This window comes from Bombina bombina, chromosome 4, assembly GCF_027579735.1.
Source record: "Bombina bombina isolate aBomBom1 chromosome 4, aBomBom1.pri, whole genome shotgun sequence".
Classification (NCBI taxonomy): Eukaryota; Metazoa; Chordata; class Amphibia; order Anura; family Bombinatoridae; genus Bombina; species Bombina bombina.
The window spans coordinates 884696495-884717659 of record NC_069502.1 but is presented as its reverse complement, the minus strand read 5'-3'; the positions used below and the strand labels follow the sequence as shown (position 1 = coordinate 884717659).

General features: G+C 38.0%; 1 protein-coding gene across 1 annotated transcript in view; it reads right to left on the bottom strand.

Moving 5' to 3' along the window:
• The window catches only part of GRM1 (glutamate metabotropic receptor 1), a 1025343-nt gene that overhangs the window by 42240 nt on the left and 961938 nt on the right, over positions 1 to 21165 (bottom strand). The window contains exon 11 of the mRNA XM_053712490.1: positions 1053 to 1179. Coding sequence (XP_053568465.1) covers positions 1053 to 1179 — 127 coding nt within the window. The remainder of the gene's footprint in view (positions 1 to 1052; positions 1180 to 21165) is intronic.

Here is a 21165-nt window from a genome sequence, read left to right as displayed (position 1 = left end):
TTCTGTTTTCGGCGAGCCTGAAGGCTCGCTGAAAACAAGGGACATCAAACTCCATAAGGAGCTTGATAAATCGGCCCCTATGTATCTATTTATCTATCATCTATATATATATCTCTATCTGTGCGTCTGTCTGTCTATGTCTATATTAATCTTTTACGATTACGAGTGGTGCGTGAAATTGTGCTTTCACAAGCACAATATTTGCGCTCCACTAAGTAATACCTGTGCACGCAAATGTGAGCTGGTATTACAAGTAAAATACAATGCAAACACGATCTCGCATTGGCATTGCATGGAAGCTTTGCGCTCACAAGATAAACATAGCACAGAACCTAGCGCCGTGAAGGGGGTAATAAGGATATACATATTTGTTACCAGTTGAAACACAGTCCCCATAGACCTAGGCTTACCATATTGCCGCTTTAAGAAGGAACACATATGAAAAATACATATGTGAGGGTTCTTATACAAAACCATTTCTTTAAACAGCCCTGACATATGTATTTTTCATATGTGTCCCTTTTTAAAGTGGCAATATGGTCAGCCTACATAGACCGCAATGTAAAAGCACTTTGCAGGGCCGTTTTTCTTTTCTAACACCCCACATCCCGGCCTCACTTTAACCCCTGATAACTTCTTTGTACATTTATTTAAAAAAAAATAAAGTTGCTCATAATTTTTATTTTTAAATGAACAGTACACTTTATTTGGGGGGAAATTGGGGGATATTTATTTCATTAACCAGAGGTCTGACCTCTGGCTAATGAATTCTAGTGCAAAGTACAACCGCAAGCTCGCAAACGCATTAACCAGCCATAGATCTTTGCAAATAAATAAATTACATTTTATTGTACATTACCAATGGTATGATGGAGACAACTAGCATATATATGGCACTGGTCATCATATCTCCTTCTATTTACATCCTGCATTGAAGCTTAACAACACTTTTGTGTAGTTACTTTTACATAGAATATGAAACAATATTAATTGTCTGTTTTTACCCTTTGTTAAAATGCTACTGGATAAAAAGCAACATGTGACCTCAATACCTGTCAGTTCCGGGGTAGGCCACCATCCAAGATCACAGGCCTTGCACGTAAACTCATCCTGTACAAACTCGTTTTCCTTGCAAGGAGTACAGATCCAGCAGCAGCTAACTTCCCCTTTCCTTATAACCTAGAAAGACAAGAGATTGTAAAGTGATATTGGTATAAATAGAGTTCCTTTTTATATATTGTGCAAGTTCATTTTGCAGAAAGTCTGTCAATACTTCTAATTTCTCAAAGTTTATATGTAAAAGGGGCAAGTATATTATTGAGGTTATGACCCGCCTTCTCTTGTCATGGGTGCTGCCATGTTGAATATAGTGCTAATGTGTTTGCACATGTGCAGTAACTCTTTTTCAGATATCTGCAGTGAAACCTACGTTCTAAAATGGTGCCACTAATTGTAAGAGGGAGGTGCATGAAATGCATTTAGTGTTTAATGTCCCTTAAAGGGACACTCAAGTCAAAAATAAACTTTAATTATTCAGATAGATCATGCAATTTTAACAACTTTCCAGTTTAGTCCCATTAAAAAAATGTGCACATTCTTTTTATATCTACACTTTTTGAGTCACCATCTCCTACTGAGCATGTGCAAGAATTCAAAGAATATAGGTATATGCATTTGTGATTGGCTGATGGCTGTCACATGATACAGGAGGAGTGGAAATAGACATAACTTGGAAATTTGTCAGAATTTTTTTTACTACTCATTTGAAGTTCAGACTTAGGGGCTGATTTATTCATATGCGGACTGACATGTCTGCCCGACATCGATAAATGCAGACAGCATACTCTGTTGGCATTTATCATTGCACAAGCATTTCTAGTGAAATGCTTGTGCAATGCTGCCCCCTGCACATTCGCGGCCGCTAGCAGGGGGTGTCAATCATCCCAATTGTATCTGATCGGGATGATTGCTGTACGCCGCCTCAGAGGTGGCGGACAAGTTAAGGAGCAGCGGTCTTAAGGCTCGCACGGAAAAAGCAGCATACGCTCTTGCATTGTCTTTTTATCATGCATTTTTTGATTATGCAAATCTACTGTATTTACTGGTCCCTTAAAGCTGTTGATGTAAGAGTGCATTCTATTTTAAAAGAAGTGAGGTCCAGAGTAGGTTTAAGTGGCCCCCTTACTTGTACGTTTGACCCTGGGCATAGACAATAAAGAGACATGAAAATCGAAATTAAGCTTTCAAGATTTAGATAGAGCATGCTATTTTAAGGTACTTTTAAAATTACTTCTATAATAATTAAATGTGCTTTGTTCTTTCAATATCCTTTGTTATAAAGCATACTTTACATATTCTAAGCAGCAAAGCACTACATATGCCTCCTACGACTGGCTAGCCAGAAGTGTTTAGCTAGCTCTCAGTAGTGCATTGCTGCTCTGGAGCTGACTATACGCTAGATTACAAGTGGAGCGCTAAATTATCATGCTCCCGCAAACGGGCAAATGCCCTCAAAATATAATTTTAGTTTTTTATTAAAAAAAAATCTAGCATTTTTAAAAAAAAATAATAACTGCACTAGGCAGTTTTGGGCTTTAAAATTGTTGGGAATGGGATGTTAGATAAAAACAACAACACTAAAGTGCCTTTACTTTGCGGTCTATGGGAACTGTGTGCTCTCAAAGACCACAATGTAAATATATATGTAATGATGGCATCAGAACGAGGCTCACCTACGGCTAGATTTGGAGTTTTGTCGGTAACGACCCGAAAAACTAACGCCGGCTTTTTTCTGGCCGCACCATAAAAATAACTCTGGTATTGAGAGTCCACATAAAGGCTGCGTTAGGCTCCAAAAAAGGAGCATAGAGCATTTTTAACGCAGCTTCAACTCTCAATACCAGAGTTGCTTACGCAAGTGGCCAGCCTCAAAAACGTGCTTGTGCACGATTCCCCCATAGGAAACAATGGGGCTGTTTGAGCTGATAAAAAACCTAACACCTGCAAAAAAGCTGCGTTCAGCTCCTAACGCAGCCCCATTGTTTGCTATGCGGAAACACTTCCTACGTCTGCACCTAACACTCTAACATGTACCCCGAGTCTAAACACCCCTAACCTTACACTTATTAACCCCTAATCTGCCCCCCTCAACGTCGCCTCCACCTGCCTACACTTATTAACCCCTAATCTGCCGAGCGGACCGCACCGCTATTATAATAAAGTTATTAACCCCTAATCCGCCTCACTAACCCTATAATAAATAGTATTAACCCCTAATCTGCCCTCCCTAACATCGCCAACACCTAACTTCAATTATTAACCCCTAATCTGCCGACCGGAGCTCACCGCTATTCTAATAAATGGATTAACCCCTAAAGCTAAGTCTAACCCTAACACTAACACCCCCCTAACTTAAATATAATTTTAATCTAACGAAATAAATTAACTCTTATTAAATAAATTATTCCTATTTAAAGCTAAATACTTACCTGTAAAATAAATCCTAATATAGCTACAATATAAATTATAATTACATTGTAGCTATTTTAAGATTAATATTTATTTTACAGGCAACTTTGTAATTATTTTAACCAGGTACAATAGCTATTAAATAGTTAAGAATTATTTAATAGCTAAAATAGTTAAAATAATTACAAAATTACCTGTAAAATAAATACTAACCTAAGTTACAATTAAACCTAACACTACACTATCAATAAATTAATTAATTAAATAAACTACCTACAATTACCTACAATTAACCTAACACTGCACTATCAATAAATTAATTAAATACAATTCCTACAAATAAATACAATTAAATAAACTAGCTAAAGTACAAAAAATAAAAAAGAACTAAGTTACAAAAAATAAAAAAATATTTACAAACATAAGAAAAATATTACAAAAATTTTAAACTAATTACACCTACTCTAAGCCCCCTAATAAAACGACAAAGCCCCCCAAAATAAAAAATGCCCTACCCTATTCTAAATTAATAAAGTTAAAAGCTCTTTTACCTTACCAGCCCTGAACAGGGCCCTTTGCGGGGCATGCCCCAAAGAATTCAGCTCTTTTGCCTGATGGTTGGCGATCCATCATCCGGTGGCTGAAGAGGTCCAGAAGAGGCTCCAAAGTCTTCATCCTATCCGGGAAGAAGAGGCGATCTGGACCGGCAACCATCTTGATACAAGCGGCATCTTCTATCTTCATCCGATGACGACCGGCTCCATCCTGAAAACCTCCACCGCGGACCCATCTTCTTCCGGCGACGTCCAACTGAAGAATGACGGTTCCTTTAAGGGACGTCATCCAAGATGGCGTCCCTCGAATTCCGATTGGCTGATAGGGTTAGGTGTTAGGGGCAGCAGATTAGGGGTACATAGCTATAATGTAGGTTGCGGTGGTGTACGGAGCGGCAGATTAGGGGTTAATAATAATATGCAGGGGTCAGCGATAGCGGGGGCGGCAGATTAGGGGTTAATAAGTGTAAGGTTAGGGGTGTTTAGACTCGGGGTACATGTTAGAGTGTTAGGTGCAGACTTAGGAAGTGTTTCCCCATAGGAAACAATGGGGCTGCGTTAAGAGCTGAACGCTGCTTTTTTGCAGGTGTTAGGTTTTTTTTCAGCTCAAACAGCCCCATTGTTTCCTATGGGGGAATCGTGCACAAGCACGTTTTTGAAGCTGGCCGCGTCCGTAAGCAACGCTGGTATCTAGAGTTGCAGTGGCGGTAAATATGCCTGTACGCTCTCTTTTTGGAGCCTAACGCAGCCATTCTGTGAACTCTAAATACCAGCGATATTTAAAAGGTGCGGGAGAAAAAAAGCACGCGTAGCTAACGCACCCCTTTGGCCGCAGAACTCTAAATCTAGCCGTCTGTTTGCAGGAGTTAAACACATAGGCCTACATTATAAGTGGTGCACAAATATATTAGATATATTAGAGCTAATACAGCTCAAATTAAATCAAGAGCACTCCTATTCTTAGGTTCCTATTGAAATTTTGCACTCACCCCCTCTAAACAAAGCAGCCAAGCCATTCTTCAAAACCTTCATAACAATAACACAAAGGGGTAAATTTATCATGGTGAGGACAGACATGATAGGCTATAGCGAATCATGTCCACCGCACATCGATAAATGCCGACAGCATACGCTGTCGGTATTTATCATTGCACCAGCAGTTCTTGTGAACTGCTGGTGCAATACCACCCCCTGCAGATTCGCGGCTACTAGCAGGGGGTGTCAATCAACCCGATCGTGTTCGTATCAGGCTGATTGCTGTCCGCCACCTCAGAGGTGACGGACAAGTTAAGGAGCAGCGATCTTAGGACCGCTGCTTCTTAACTTCCGCTTCAGGCGGAACTGAAGCTGAGTGGGTCGGAAGCAGCATCCGCTGCTTCATAAATAGACCCCAAAGAATGCACTCACTGTATCCAAAAGGCTACTCACAATTGATCAGAGTTTGATGTTTTGGGGTTTCATTATATATATAGGGCTAGATTACGAGTGTAGGACTATTTATCGCTTCCGCTCATGAGTTACTGTAGCTAGAACTAAGCTTTTGTGAGCTTCAGGTAGTGCGAATATTTCAAGTTGAAAGTAAAACGTTTTTTGCTGAACGATAACCCGATGTGTGCAAAAAGCTGAAATTTGAATATCACAACTGCATTAATGTATTCCCCTATATACAATGGAGTGGAAAAAAAACACCCTACTTGTGCCCAAACTCGATCACATTTAATCAAAGTGCACTAACCCGACATTAAATATTAATAATTCACATTACAATGGTCTTCACATAGCAGAATATGTTCTATTTTTTCTTAAATAACTATTTCTACATATATATGATTTTTTTGGTAAAATAAATATCTATACATATATACAGTATATATATTTATATATATATATATATATATATATATATATATATATATATATATATATATATATATATATATATATATATATAAAGACATATATATACCTATATAAAGTTATATATAGGTATAGTTTTTTTAATAATTTTTATTAGATAGTGTTATTATGAGTGTAACTGTAATTTTAATGTAATTTTGATGTATTTGCTGCAACTTTTTTATCCAAACACAACAGTTAACCAGTGCTCTGAATTCCCGATGCACATTAAATTAAATTGCGCTCAAGCAAACACATTTACATTCAACCTGTAATACGTGCCCCACTTCCGATAGATGCAAACACCCGTGATAAACCCCTTATTGCTCACGGGCAACAGTTAGCACACCACTCGTAAGCTATCCTGTTGCGGGTCTGAGGACTGGGGTGAAACCCAGAAACATCACACTCTGATTACATTTTTGATTCAGTGAGCACTTTCTTCATGTTTTTTGTTTTGTGTGTGCATATAAATGTATGTATGTATCTATCTATCTATATGGATATATCTATATGAGTATATATATATATATATTAATAAAAGTACTTGAATATATATAAATTTAAAGTCACTTAGTTTTAAAGGGATGTGGCATATGTGAAGGTGTTTGACAGGGAAGGGTTCAAAGGTATATATGTGTATATATTTGTATTTGTATCTGCGTACGTATATATTTGTATCTATGTATGTATGTGTGTATATACATACAGTATATACATACACTGATACAAATACACACACACATATATATATATAAAGTATATAATGTATATATATATATATATATATATATATACACAGGTATATATACACACACATACATACATACACATTTGAGCTCTTCCCTGTCAAATACCATATCCCTTTAAAAGACTTAAAGGGACATTAAACACTAAGGCCTAGATTTGGAGTTTTGTCGGTAACGACCCGAAAAACTAACGCCGGCTTTTTTCTGGCCGCACCATAAAAATAACTCTGGTATCGAGAGTCCACATAAAGGCTGCTTTAGGCTCCAAAAAAGGAGCGTAGAGCATTTTTAACGCAGCTTCAACTCTCGATACCAGAGTTGCTTACGGACGCGGCCAGCCTCAAAAACGTGCTCGTGCACGATTCCCCCATAGGAAACAATGGGGCTGTTTGAGCTGAAAAAAACCCAAACACCTGCAAAAAAGCCGCGTTCAGCTCCTAACGCAGCCCCATTGTTTGCTATGCGGTAACCCTTCCTACGTCTGCACTTAACACTCTAACATGTACCCCGAGTCTAAACACCCCTAACCTTACACTTATTAACCCCTAATATGCCGCCCCCGCTATCGCTGACCCCTGCATATTATTATTAACCCCTAATCTGCCGCTCCGTAAACCGCCGCTACTTACATTATCCCTATGTACCCCATATCTGCTGCCCCTAACACCGCCGACCCCTATATTATATTTATTAACCCCTAATCTGCCCCCCTCAACGTCGCCTCCACCTGCCTACACTTATTAACCCCTAATCTGCCGACCGCAAAGCGCCGCCACCTACGTTATCCTTATGTACCCCTAATCTGCTGCCCCTAACACCGCCGACCCCTATATTATATTTATTAACCCCTAATCTGCCCCCCACAACGTCGCCTCCACCTGCCTACACTTATTAACCCCTAATCTGCCGACCGGACCTGAGAGCTACTATAATAAAGTTATTAACCCCTAATCCGCCTCACTAACCCTATAATAAATAGTATTAACCCCTAATCTGCCCTCCCTAACATCGCCGACACCAAACTTCAATTATTAACCCCTAATCTGCCGACCGAATCTCGCCGCTATTCTAATAAATGTATTAACCCCTAAAGCTAAGTCTAACCCTAACACTAACACCCCCCTAAGTTAAATATAATTTAAATCTAACGAAATTAATTAACTCTTATTATATAAATTATTCCTATTTAAAGCTAAATACTTACCTGTAAAATAAATCCTAATATAGCTACAATATAAATTATAATTATATTAGAGCTATTTTAGGATTTATATTTATTTTACAGGTAACTTTGTATTTATTTTAACCAGGTACAATAGCTATTAAATAGTTAAGAACTATTTAATAGCTAAAATAGTTAAATAATTACAAATTTACCTGTAAAAGAAATCCTAACCTAAGTTACAAATAAACCTAACACTAGACTATCAATAAATTAATTAAATAAACTACCTACAATTACCTACAATTAACCTAACACTACACTATCAATAAATTAATTAAATACAATTGCTACAAAGAAATACAATTAAATAAACTAGCTAAAGTACAAAAAATAAAAAAGAACTAAGTTACAAAAAATAAAAAAATATTTACAAACATAAGAAAAATATTACAACAATTTTAAACTAATTACACCTACTCTAAGCCTCCTAATAAAATAACAAAGCCCCCCAAAATAAAAAAAAACATACAATACCCCCCCCCAACATTACAACCCACCACCCACATACCCCTAATTTAACCCAAACCCCCCTTAAATAAACCTAACACTAAGCCCCTGAAGATCATCCTACCTTGTCTTCACCATACCAGGTTCACCGATCGGTCCAGAAGAGCTCCTCCGATGTCCTGATCCAAGCCCAAGCGGGGGGCTGAAGAGGTCCATGATCCTGCTGAAGTCTTCATCCAAGCGGGCCAGAAGAGGTCTTCCATCCGATTGAAGTCTTCATACAAGTGGCATCCATCCGGAGCGAAGTGGCAGCATCCTGAAGACCTCCACCGCGGAACATCCATCCTGGCCGACGACTGAACGACGAATGACGGTTCCTTTAAATGACGTCATCCAAGATGGCGTCCCTCGAATTCCGATTGGCTGATAGGATTCTATCAGCCAATCGGAATTAAGGTAGGAATATTCTGATTGGCTGATGGAATCAGCCAATCAGAATCAAGTTCAATCCGATTGGCTGATCCGATCAGCCAATCAGATTGAGCTCGCATTCTATTGGCTGTTCCGATCAGCCAATAGAATGCGAGCTCAATCTGATTGGCTGATTCTGGACCGATCGGTGAACCTGGTATGGTGAAGACAAGGTAGGATGATCTTCAGGGGCTTAGTGTTAGGTTTATTTAAGGGGGGTTTGGGTTAGATTAGGGGTATGTGGGTGGTGGGTTGTAATGTTGGGTGGGGGGTATTGTATGTTTTTTTTTACAGGCAAAAGAGCTGAATTTCTTGGGGCATGCCCCGCAAAGGGCCCTGTTCAGGGCTGGTAAGGTAAAAGAGCTTTGAACTTTAGTAATTTAGAATAGGGTAGGGCATTTTTTTATTTTGGGGGGCTTTGTTATTTTATTAGGGGGCTTAGAGTAGGTGTAATTAGTTTAAAATTGTTGTAATATTTTTCTTATGTTTGTAAATATTTTTTTATTTTTTGTAACTTAGTTCTTTTTTATTTTTTGTACTTTAGCTAGTTTATTTAATTGTATTTATTTGTTGCAATTGTATTTAATTAATTTATTGATAGTGTAGTGTTAGGTTAATTGTAGGTAATTGTAGGTAGTTTATTTAATTAATTTATTGATAGTCTAGTGTTAGGTTTATTTGTAACTTAGGTTAGGATTTCTTTTACAGGCAAATTTGTAATTATTTTAACTATTTTAGCTATTAAATAGTTCTTAACTATTTAATAGCTATTGTACCTGGTTAAAATAAATACAAAGTTATCTGTAAAATAAATATAAATCCTAAAATAGCTCTAATATAATTATAATTTATATTGTAGCTATATTAGGATTTATTTTACAGGTAAGTATTTAGCTTTAAATAGGAATAATTTATATAATAAGAGTTAATTAATTTTGTTAGATTTAAATTATATTTAACTTAGGGGGGTGTTAGTGTTAGGGTTAGACTTAGCTTTAGGGGTTAATACATTTATTAGAATAGCGGCGAGATTCGGTCGGCAGATTAGGGGTTAATAATTGAAGTTAGGTGTCGGCGATGTTAGGGAGGGCAGATTAGGGGTTAATACTATTTATTATAGGGTTAGTGAGGCGGATTAGGGGTTAATAACTTTATTATAGTAGCGCTCAGGTCCGGTCGGCAGATTAGGGGTTAATAAGTGTAGGCAGGTGGAGGCGACGTTGTGGGGGGCAGATTAGGGGTTAATAAATATAATATAGGGGTTGGCGGTGTTAGGGGCAGCAGATTAGGGGTACATAAGGATAACGTAGGTGGCGGCGCTTTGCGGTCGGCAGATTAGGGGTTAATAAGTGTAGGCAGGTGGAGGCGACATTGAGGGGGGCAGATTAGGGGTTAATAAATATAATACAGGGGTCGGCGGTGTTAGGGGCAGCAGATTAGGGGTACATAAGGATAACGTAGGTGGCGGTCGGCAGATAAGGGGTTAAAAAATTTTTTTCGAGTGTCGGCGATGTGGGGGGACCTCGGTTTAGGGGTACATAGGTAGTTTATGGGTGTTAGTGTACTTTAGAGCACAGTAGTTAAGAGCTTTATAAACCGGCGTTAGCCCAGAAAGCTCTTAACTACTGACTTTTTTCCTGCGGCTGGAGTTTTGTCGTTAGATGTCTAACGCTCACTTCAGAAACGACTCTAAATACCGGAGTTAGAGAAATCCCATTGAAAAGATAGGATAGGCAATTGACGTAAGGGGATCTGCGGTATGGAAAAGTCGCGGCTGAAAAGTGAGCGTTAGACCCCATTTTGAGTGACTCCAAATACCGGCGGTAGCCTAAAACCAGCGTTAGGAGCCTCTAACGCTGGTTTTCAAGGCTAACGCCAAACTCTAAATCTAGGCCTAAATAAATGCTAGATAGAATGATGCATTCAAAGAAAAGATTAGTCCATGAGTAACATGTAGATGTATTTTTTAAAGTTTCATTAGTTGTTTAACCCCTTAATAACCGGACCATTTTTCAATTTTCTTACCCTTAATGACAATGGCTATTTTTACATTTCTGCAGTGTTTGCGTTTAGCTGTAATTTTCCTCTTACTCGTTTACTGTACCCACACATATTATATACCGTTTTTCTCGTCATTAAATGGACTTTCTTAAGATACCATTATTTTCATCATATCTTATAATTTACTAAAAAAAAAATTTATAAAATATGAGGAAAAAATGGAAAAAAACACACTTTTTCTAACTTTGACCCCCAAAATCTGTTACACATCTACAATCACCAAAAAACACCCATGCTAAATAGCTTATAAATTTTGTCCTGAGTTTAGAATTACCCAATGTTTACATGTTCTTTGCTTTTTTTGCAATTTATGGGGCAATAAATACAAGTAGCACTTTGCTATTTCCAAACCACTTTTTTTCAAAATTAGCGCTAGTTACTTTGGAACCCTGATATCTGTCAGGAATACCTGAATATCCCTTGACATGTATATATTTTGTTTTCGAAGACATCCCAAAGTTTTGATCTAGGCCCATTTTGTTATATTTCATGCCACCATTTCACCGCCAAATGCGATAAAAAAAAAAAAAGTTAACTTTTTCACAAATTTTGTCACAAACTTTAGGTTTCCCACTGAAATTATTTACAAACAGCTTCTGCAATTATGGCACAAATGGTTGTAAATGCTTCTCTGGGATCCCCTTTTTCAGAAATAACAGACTTATATGGCTTTGTGGTTGCTTTTTGGTAATTAGAAGGCCGCTAAATGCCGCTGCGCACCACACATGTTTTATGCCCAGGAGTGAAGGGGTTAATTAGGAAGCTTGTAGGGGGCTTGTAGGGTTAATTTTAGCTTTAGTGTAGTGTAGTAGACAACCCCAAGTATTGATCTAGGCCCATTTTGGTATATTTTATGCCACCATTTCACCGCCAAATGCGAGCAAATAAAAAAAAAAACTTTACATTTTTCACAATTTTAGGTTTCTCACTGAAATTATTTACTAACAGCTTGTGCTATTATGGCAGAAATTGTTGTAAAAGCTTCTCTGGGATCCCCTTTGTTCAGAAATAGCAGACATATATGGCTTTGGCGTTGCTTTTTGGTAATTAGAAGGCCGCTAAATGCTGCTGCGCACCACACGTGAATTATGCCCAGCAGTGAAGGGGTTAAATTAGGTAGCTTGTAGGGAGCTTGCAGGGTTAATTTTAGAGATCAGCCTCCCACCTGACACATCCCACCCCCTGATCCCTCCCAAACAGCTCTCTTCCCTCCCCCACCCCACAATTGTTACCGCCATCTTAAGTACTGGCAGAAAGTCTGCCAGTACTAAATAAAAGAGTTTTTTTTTTTTTTAAATAAAAATTATAAAATATTTTAGTTGTGATGGACCCCTGCCTTAGCACCAACCTCCCTGATCCCCCCCTCCAGCTCTCTAACCCTCTCCCCTACCTAATTACCGCCATCTTGGGTACTGGCAGCTGTCTGCCAGTACCCAGTTTGGCCCCACAACCCAAACTATTTTAATTTTATTTTTAACTTTTATTTGTATGTTTAATTATTTCTGTAGTGTAGCAGCCCCCCCACAATACACCCACCCCTCCCCCTCCCAGATCCTTTTAAATGTAAAAAAAAAAAAAAAAAAATCCCCTTCCTTTTTCATTGGTGTTAGTGTGGCTAATGTGCGCATGTGCACGTGCACGCTCGCCTACGTGCACACGCGCGCCCACGTGCACACGCACACCCGTGCACGTGCACGCGTGCATCGCGCACGCGCACACGCTCCCTCCTCCCACCGGACAAAGGCACCATCGGCACCATCACTACCGGTGCAAAGAGGGCCACAGAGTGGCTCTCTCTGCATCGGAGTCTTGTAAAGGGGTATTGCAGGATGCCTCCATATCGAGGCATCACTGCAATACCCTCAGAGCTGCTGGAAGTGATTGTGATCACTTCCAGCACTCTGTTAGACAACTGACGTACCAGGTACGTCCATTGTCATTAAAGGGACATGACACCCACATTTTTTCTTTCATGATTTAGAAAGAGAATGCATTTTTAAACATCTTTCTAATTTACTTCTATTATCTAATTTGTGTTATTCTCTTGATATTCTTTGCTGAAAAGCATATCTAGATATGCTCAGTAGCTGCTGATTGGTTGCTGCACATAGAAGTCTCATGTGATTGGCTCACCCATGTGCATTGCTTTTTCTTAAAATAAGGATATCTAAAAAATGGAGCAAAATAAATAATAGAAGTAAATTGTAATGTTGTTTAAATTTGTATGTTCTATCTGAATCATGAAAGAAAAATTTTGGGTTTAGTGGCCCTTTAACTGCTTGTTAAAGGGACATAATACTCATATGCTAAATCACTTGAAACTGATGCAGTATAACTGTAAAAAGCTGACAGGAAAATATCACCTGAGCATCTCTATGTAAAAAAGGAAGATATTTTACATCACAATTTCCTCAGCTCAGCAGAGTAAGTTCTGTGTAAAAAATTATACTCAGCTGCTCCCAGCTGCAGGTAAACAAATTTAAAAAAATGAAGAAATGAACAGCAGCCAATCAGCATCAGCAGTGCTGAGGTCATGAACTCTTACTGTGATCTCATGAGATTTGACTTAACTCTCATGAGATTTCATAGTAAGCTTCCTTTACCTGATTGGTGAAATAATATGAGAGTGCACGATGCTAGTCCCTTCAGATGTCCCAGGACAAACACACTAAAATGCTGCTTAGAAATCCTTTACAATGGGAGGTGGCTACTGAGGAACTTTTGAGGTAAAATATCTTTCTTTTTTACATAGAGATGTTCAAGTGATATTTTCTAATCAGCTTTTTACAGCTATGCTGCATCACTTTCAAGTGTTTAAACATTTGGGTATTATGGCCCTTTAATGCATGACGTACCTGGTACGTCAGTTGTCATTAAGGGGTTAAAAAGTGACAAAATAAGTGTAAAGTTTTAGTGTCTATAAAATACTGGGAGCTGCCATGTTGTAACTTGTGTTACCTTCTCTGCTGTGGCCAATTAGGGTCAGTTATAAATAGGTCACTAGAGTGTGCAGCCAATGGTTGTGCTGGATTTAACAGTGCTCTGCACTTCCATTTCTAACAGGAACTGAAAAGCTCACAATTTCAGAATGGAATTACAGGCAAAGAGGACAAAATAAATAATGAAAGTATATTGCAGAGTTGTTTTATTATATACAATTTATCAGTTTATATTATCATCTTAAAGTGTTTAATGTCCCTTTAAGAGATTTATTTTATATTTTATATGTTTATTAATATGTATATAGAGTGTAATACTTTAATATGTTTTACATGTGTTTTTGAAGTACTTTTATTGTAGCTCTAACACTTTATTTCAGGTCTCAAGTCGCACTAAAATTTTTCATCCTGTAATATGAGCAATGTATAGCGCAGCTGCGCTATCCATTGAAAGTATACGGAGCGCTGTTTTACCATGGATTAGTAATACCAAATTGTGCAATAATCTTAGCACGGTCCTACAATATTGATATCACACCCTGAGCTATCAGTAGCGCTTCATGTGTAATCTAGGCAATACTTAAAGAAAAGTGTAATAGTAAAAAGTTCTTACATATTAGAGAATTTTCTTTTTTAACTTTTATGCCCCATTTACTGGAAAGTTATGCTAACCCCCCTTGCAAGCAAGAGGGGGTGTCACATAATCCTCTTGCTATTATATGGTTCATGCAAAAATACTAAATTCTTCTTTAATTTTATACCTTAATCAAAAATAATTTAATTAGCTGTGGGATTGCTGATCTAAAATCAGAAAATCTTTTGTGCAGTGCATAAAACATATAACCTCAACCTGTTTGATACATTAAACTCTTGATTTTGAATAAATTGCGGAGCACTGAAACTGTATTTTTCTTAGCAAAAAATAAATAAAATAAAAAATAATAATCACAATATCCACACTTTTGAAATCTGTAATTTGAAAGAGGAGATACTTTAATCCACCAATATCAACCAAGATACAGCACTTATTTTAAGGAGCTTAGTTTTGGCCACATATTATAGATTACAAGTGGCATGCGATTTAGCACTCCTGCTCAAGTGTAAACTAAGTAATCTTTTTGCAAGTGAAGGTTAGTGCAAGTACTACAAGTTGAAAGTAAAATGTTTGCGCACTAGCGAAACTCAAGTCGCTTCAACTTTAGGACTTTGGATATTGCGTCAGCGCTAATGCATTCGCCCCATAAATTTCATTGTAATGCACTCGCCCCATAAACTTTATTAGAAAGAAACTAACACTAACCCAACATTTCATATACCACATGATTTGCTGGGCCGGAAGTGTTTTACAGACACAGCATTCACATAAGGGGTAAGTTTGTTTGATTTGATGTGTATATATAGCATTGTCTATTTTTGATTGTCTGAAGATGGGGCTAACTACCCCGAAACATCACAGAATTTAAAGATTTTTTTTTTTAAACCTAGTGAGTGCTGCCTCTCACCTTCTTGCCATTGTGAGGTTTAGGATTATATACTGTTTATATATATATATATATATATATATATATATATATATATATATATATATATATATGTATATATATATACAGTATATACTAATGCAAAAAGTCCAGCACTCACTATGTTAAGTTAAGCTTGGGGTGCGTCCCACCAAAAGTTAATAAGAAAGCCAAAGAGAGCACTCACCTTCAAACAAAGTGAAAATGTAATCCATATAGTTGTAAACGTTTTCGGGGAGTGACCCTGTCATCAGACAGATCAAAACAGTTTTGATTTGACTGATGACGGGGTCACTCCCCAAAAACATTTACAATTATATGGATTAAATTTTCGCTTTGTTTGAAGGCACATGCTCTCTTTGGCTTTTATATATATATATTGAAAGTGTTGCTTGGGTGTTTCTTGATCTGCGCTGTGTACGTTGCAAATGGTTATTTTGCTCTAAATAGTTCCTCCTGATATATTTCAATGGCAGCTAGTTTCTGAATATTCCACTATCATCAAATGGAATGTGAAGGAAAAAGGTATGGAGTTGAGTTTCAGAGTTCAGCGCACATAGAATGGAGAAAAACAAAAACAAAAACAAATTATGGTGCAGTATGTCAGTACTAGGCAATCAAAAACTAAACGTGAGATTTAAATGTGCTCACCTTGTTTAACCTCAAACATGTGAGGTATGTTGGAAGCATGGAGGGGATGTAATCCCTATCTGTGGTAAAGATGTTTCCAGCTGGTATGCAGAAACTTTTAGCAGGTGGAAATCTTGATATCCCTGGAGTAGAAATATGTTGGTATTTCAGACAAACTTCTCCTCTCTGGAGTTAGGTAGAGACACTTTAAATCTTTTTGCTGGATTTCTTTCCTTGTTGCTGTTTATTTCTTTTCCCCTTCTTTATACTTGAAAGGCTTCTCCTCTCTGGAGTATGGTATAAACTTTATGTATGCAAACCAATTAGTGCTCAGTTTACATACTATGAGATCAATTGTGTGTATAAATGATGCTTGCAAGGACACAAAGTGAAATTTAAAATGAAAACACTTTTATTTTCCAATGTCCAATAAAAAATGATAAACAGAAATCCTCTTTGATAATAGTCCAGATCAGGGACAGAAATAGGTGAGCAGATGAAATATAGTATATTTCTCTAAATCCAGTAGTGAGTTTTTTTCTTATCAGGGCTGGTGCAAAAACAGCTAGCTGATAAAAATTAGTGATATTGTGGTATAGGATGCTGTAAGTACAGCTGAAGGTAAATTCCATGCGGTGGTTTTGAGCTCTGAAAAGCTCCCAGAGCATCCTATACCACAATATCACAAATTTTTATCAGCTAGCTGTTTTTGCACCAGCCCTGATAAGAAAAAAACTCACTACCGGATTTAAAGAAATATACTATATTTCATCTGCTCACCTATTTCTGTCCCTGATCTGGACTATTATCAAAGAGGATTTCTGTTAATCATTTTTTATTGGACATTGGAAAATAAAAGTGTTTTTATTTTAAATTTCACTTTGTGTCCTTGCAAGCATCATTTATACACATCTCATGAGTGCTGCAATTAATATCCACAATTGATCTCATAGTATGTAAACTGAGCACTAATTGGTTTGCATACATAAAGTTTATACCATACTCCAGAGAGGAGAAGCCTTTCAAGTATAAAGAAGGGGAAAAGAAATAAACAGCAACAAGGAAAGAAATCCAGCAAAAAGAATTAAAGTGTCTCTACCTAACTCCAGAGAGGAGAAGTTTGTCTGAAATACCAACATATTTCTACTCCAGGGATATCAAGATTTCCACCTGCTAAAAGTTTCTGCATACCAGCTGGAAACATCTTTACCACAGATAGGGATTACATCCCCTCCATGCTTCCAACATACCTCACATGTTTGAGGTTAAACAAGGTGAGCACATTTAAATCTCACGTTTAGTTTTTGATTGCCTAGTACTGACATACTGCACCATAATTTGGTTTTGTTTTGTTTTTTCTCCATTCTATGTGCGCTGAACACTAAAACTCAACTCTATATATATATATATAATAACAACGAAAAAGATCAGCACTCACCAACGTGCACGGCCAGTAGATAGATACAAAGATATGTACTGCACAGGGACAAGACCTGGTGGTGATCCGTATAGTCCCACGCAAAGAAAGCTAGCACACGAGATTAGAAAAAACACCTTCTTTTAATGCCAAAGTAGCATAATGTTTCAGCTCCCACTGGAGCCTTGGTCACATGCAGCAATTCACAGAAGAAAATCAGGCATAAGATAACACTCACAGGTAAACCCTTAAATACCCCCACCCACCAATCAGATACACATAACAAAAACCGCCAAACACAAAAGTATTTAACACAGCTGTGTGCCCTATTATCACGCATGGACCGCAAGCATAAATGCGTATCCATGGAGACACAGTCAGACCCAATAGCATGTATATCGCAACTGCGCATGCTTGAGTAACGCAATGGCGCATGCGTGCGCAGTGACGTCATGAAATCAGTAACGGTTGTCCCGGTAACCATAAACAACTACTAAAATCAGCGAAAACACACCGCAACAGAAAAAAACTGCTAATAGCAACTGTATTTGTAAACGGGTACCAAGACAGCCCTGCGCATTTAATATCTAACTTGCGAAATGTAACATAAGCTTGTATTTAGGATCTATATGTGAATGGATAAACCTATACATTGTGAATGGTGAAAAAACAAATGTGCAACATAGATACAAGTTGCACAGCTAATACAATATAATGTATCGGATTATCAAGTGAAAATTACTAACTAAACATTAAAAACACAAATAGTTGTAATTGGCAAGCTATTATGACATTTGAGAGCAAAACATCTATTACTTAAAGAGCCCAAATAGGCTCATATTGTGGTCCAATAGGAACTCCAGTACACATGTAATAATCACTCAGTGTAAAAAAATAATAACTAACAAAAAACAACTAGACTATATACAGAATTTTGCAGCGTGTTTCAAGGGTATGGTAAAAATTCATAGCAAGATGAAAGGAAACCCACAGTCATTTGTAGAAGCAACTGTAGTCAATAGACATATTCAAGCCTTTAGGTGCTACAGTGTCAAGTCGGTAGATCCAACGAGATTCCATTTTTAACAGAGCTTTAGCTCGATCACCCCCACGTCTAGACTTAGGTACGTGGTCAATCAGAATTGTCCTCAAAGAGGAAATAGGATGCCCAGCTTGTGCAAAGTGGCGTGCCACCGGCTGATCAGAGGTACCCTTGTCCAAAGCCAATCGAATGGCTGTCTTGTGGTTGGCTATCCTCTCTCTGAAAGAAGTGATGGTTTTACCCACATAATACAACGAACAGGGGCAAATGATCACGTAAATCACATGGTCTGAAGTGCATGTAAGCCGATGTCGTATACTGAAGATTTTGTTCGTATGTGGATGGTGGAACCTGTTACCGACGATCATACCATTGCATGTAATGCAATTTCCACATATATAACACCCATTCTTCCTAGGGGGTAACCAAGTTTGGTTACCCGACAATTAAAACTTAAAGAGTTTTTCAAAAATACTGCAGATTATGAACCGAAACCCTTTAAGGTTAAAAGTTCTTTTGAGCCACCTATCACACATCCAACGATTAAAACATTCACACGCATGGTTAACACTGACATCAGCTCAAATCAATCTGCTTTGAGTCATACATGGGATAATCTCACCACATTGGAAAGAAGTGCTTTAAAAACCTTAATTGATGATAGCACTATTGTGATTAGGCAAGCCGATAAGGGCGGTGCCATTGTGGTGTTAGACTATCACATGTATAGATATGAAGCACTCAGACAATTGGAGGATGGAGCAACTTATCGTAAGTTAACGTTCAACCCAACCACTAAATTCAAAGAACAGGTTGACAGGCTCTTGTGTATGTCTTTGGATGCAGGGTTTATTGATGAAGACACATTTGGTTATTTGACAGTTGAGAACCCTATTAGTCCCATACTGTACCTCTTGCCCAAAATACACAAGAGCATGGTCAACCCACCAGGTCGTCCAATAGTGTCAATGAGAGGTTCGCTATTTCAGCCTCTTGCTGAATACATTGACTACTTCCTGCAACCTGTGGTCCAATCGACTGGGTCTTACTTGCGGGATTCTTCAGAACTTCTATCACAGATGAATGACATCCAAACTGGTGACATTCTAGTCACATTAAATGTCGTTAACTTGTATACAATTAACCCGCATTCACATGGGATAGAGATGGTCAGGAGAATCCTATCAGGTAACCCTCACTATTGTGGTCCACCACAATAATTATTTTCGATTTGAAAATACATTTTACTTACAAATACTTGGAACTGCTATGGGGTCTAATATGGCCCCATCTTATGCAAACATCTATATGTCCATGTATGAACAGGAACATATTTTTTGGGCTGAACAGGGCTCCATCAGATTCTTCAGGCGCTACATTGATGATGTCTTTATGGTATGGAGGGGTGATAAAGAGTCTTTGACCTCATTGTTTAATAACCTTAATGGTCTAAATTCTACTGTACGGTTCAAGATGGACATTAATGACAGTTGTATACATTTTTTAGATCTTGAGATATACAAAAAAGATACACCGTCTGGCCTTAGACTCTACACAACACTGTATAATAAACCAACAGACAAAAATTCAATCCTCCACTATAACAGTTTCCATCCATCTTTTCAAAAAAAGGAGGTCAGCTCGTCTCAACTCCTGCGTGTTGTACGCAATAACACAGAGGAGACCCACAAGAAGATTCAACTAGAAGCGATGGCACAGAAATTTATTGACAGAGGCTATCCAGAACCGTTGATCACAGAACAAAGTGATAAAGCAATAGCACTCAGCCAACAATCACTTTTGATAAAACCACTAAAGCCGGTTGAACAACGCATGAATTTCATTACCACATATACACCTACATCACGTAAAGTACAAGAAGTGATCAAGCAGCACTGGCCGATTGTTTCAACAGATACTACATTACCGTTCGGAGAGGTACCACCACCGAGATTGGTCTACAAGAGGGCACAAAATATGCGTGATCTGCTGATGAAGACTGATCCCATTGCAAGCTACCAAAACCAAACTTGGTTACCCCCTAGGAAGAAGGGGTGTTATAGATGTGGAAATTGCATTACATGCAATGGTATGATCGTGGGTAACAGGTTCCACCATCCACATACGAACAAAACCTTCAGTATACGACATCGGCTTACGTGCACTTCAGACCATATGATTTACGTGATCATTTGCCCCTGTTAGTTGTATTATGTGGGTAAAACCATCACTTCTTTCAGAGAGAGGTTAGCCAACCACAAGACAGCCATTCGATTGGCTTTGGACAAGGGTACCTCTGATCAGCCGGTGGCACGCCACTTTGCACAAGCTGGGCATCCTATTTCCTCTTTGAGGACAATTCTGATTGGCCACGTACCTAAGTCTAGACGTGGGGGTGATCGAGCTAAAGCTCTGTTAAAAATGGAATCTCGTTGGATCTACTGACTTGACACTGTAGCACCTAAAGGCTTGAATATGTCTATTGACTACAGTTGCTTCTACAAATGACTGTGGGTTTCCTTTCATCTTGCTATGAATTTTTACCATACCCTTGACACACGCTGCGAAATTCTGTATATAGTCTAGTTGTTTTTTGTTAGTTATTATTTTTTGACACTGAGTGATTATTACATGTGTACTGGAGTTCCTATTGGACCACAATATGAGCCTATTTGGGCTCTTTAAGTAATAGATGTTTTGCTCTTAAATGTCATAATAGCTTGCCAATTACAACTATTTGTGTTTT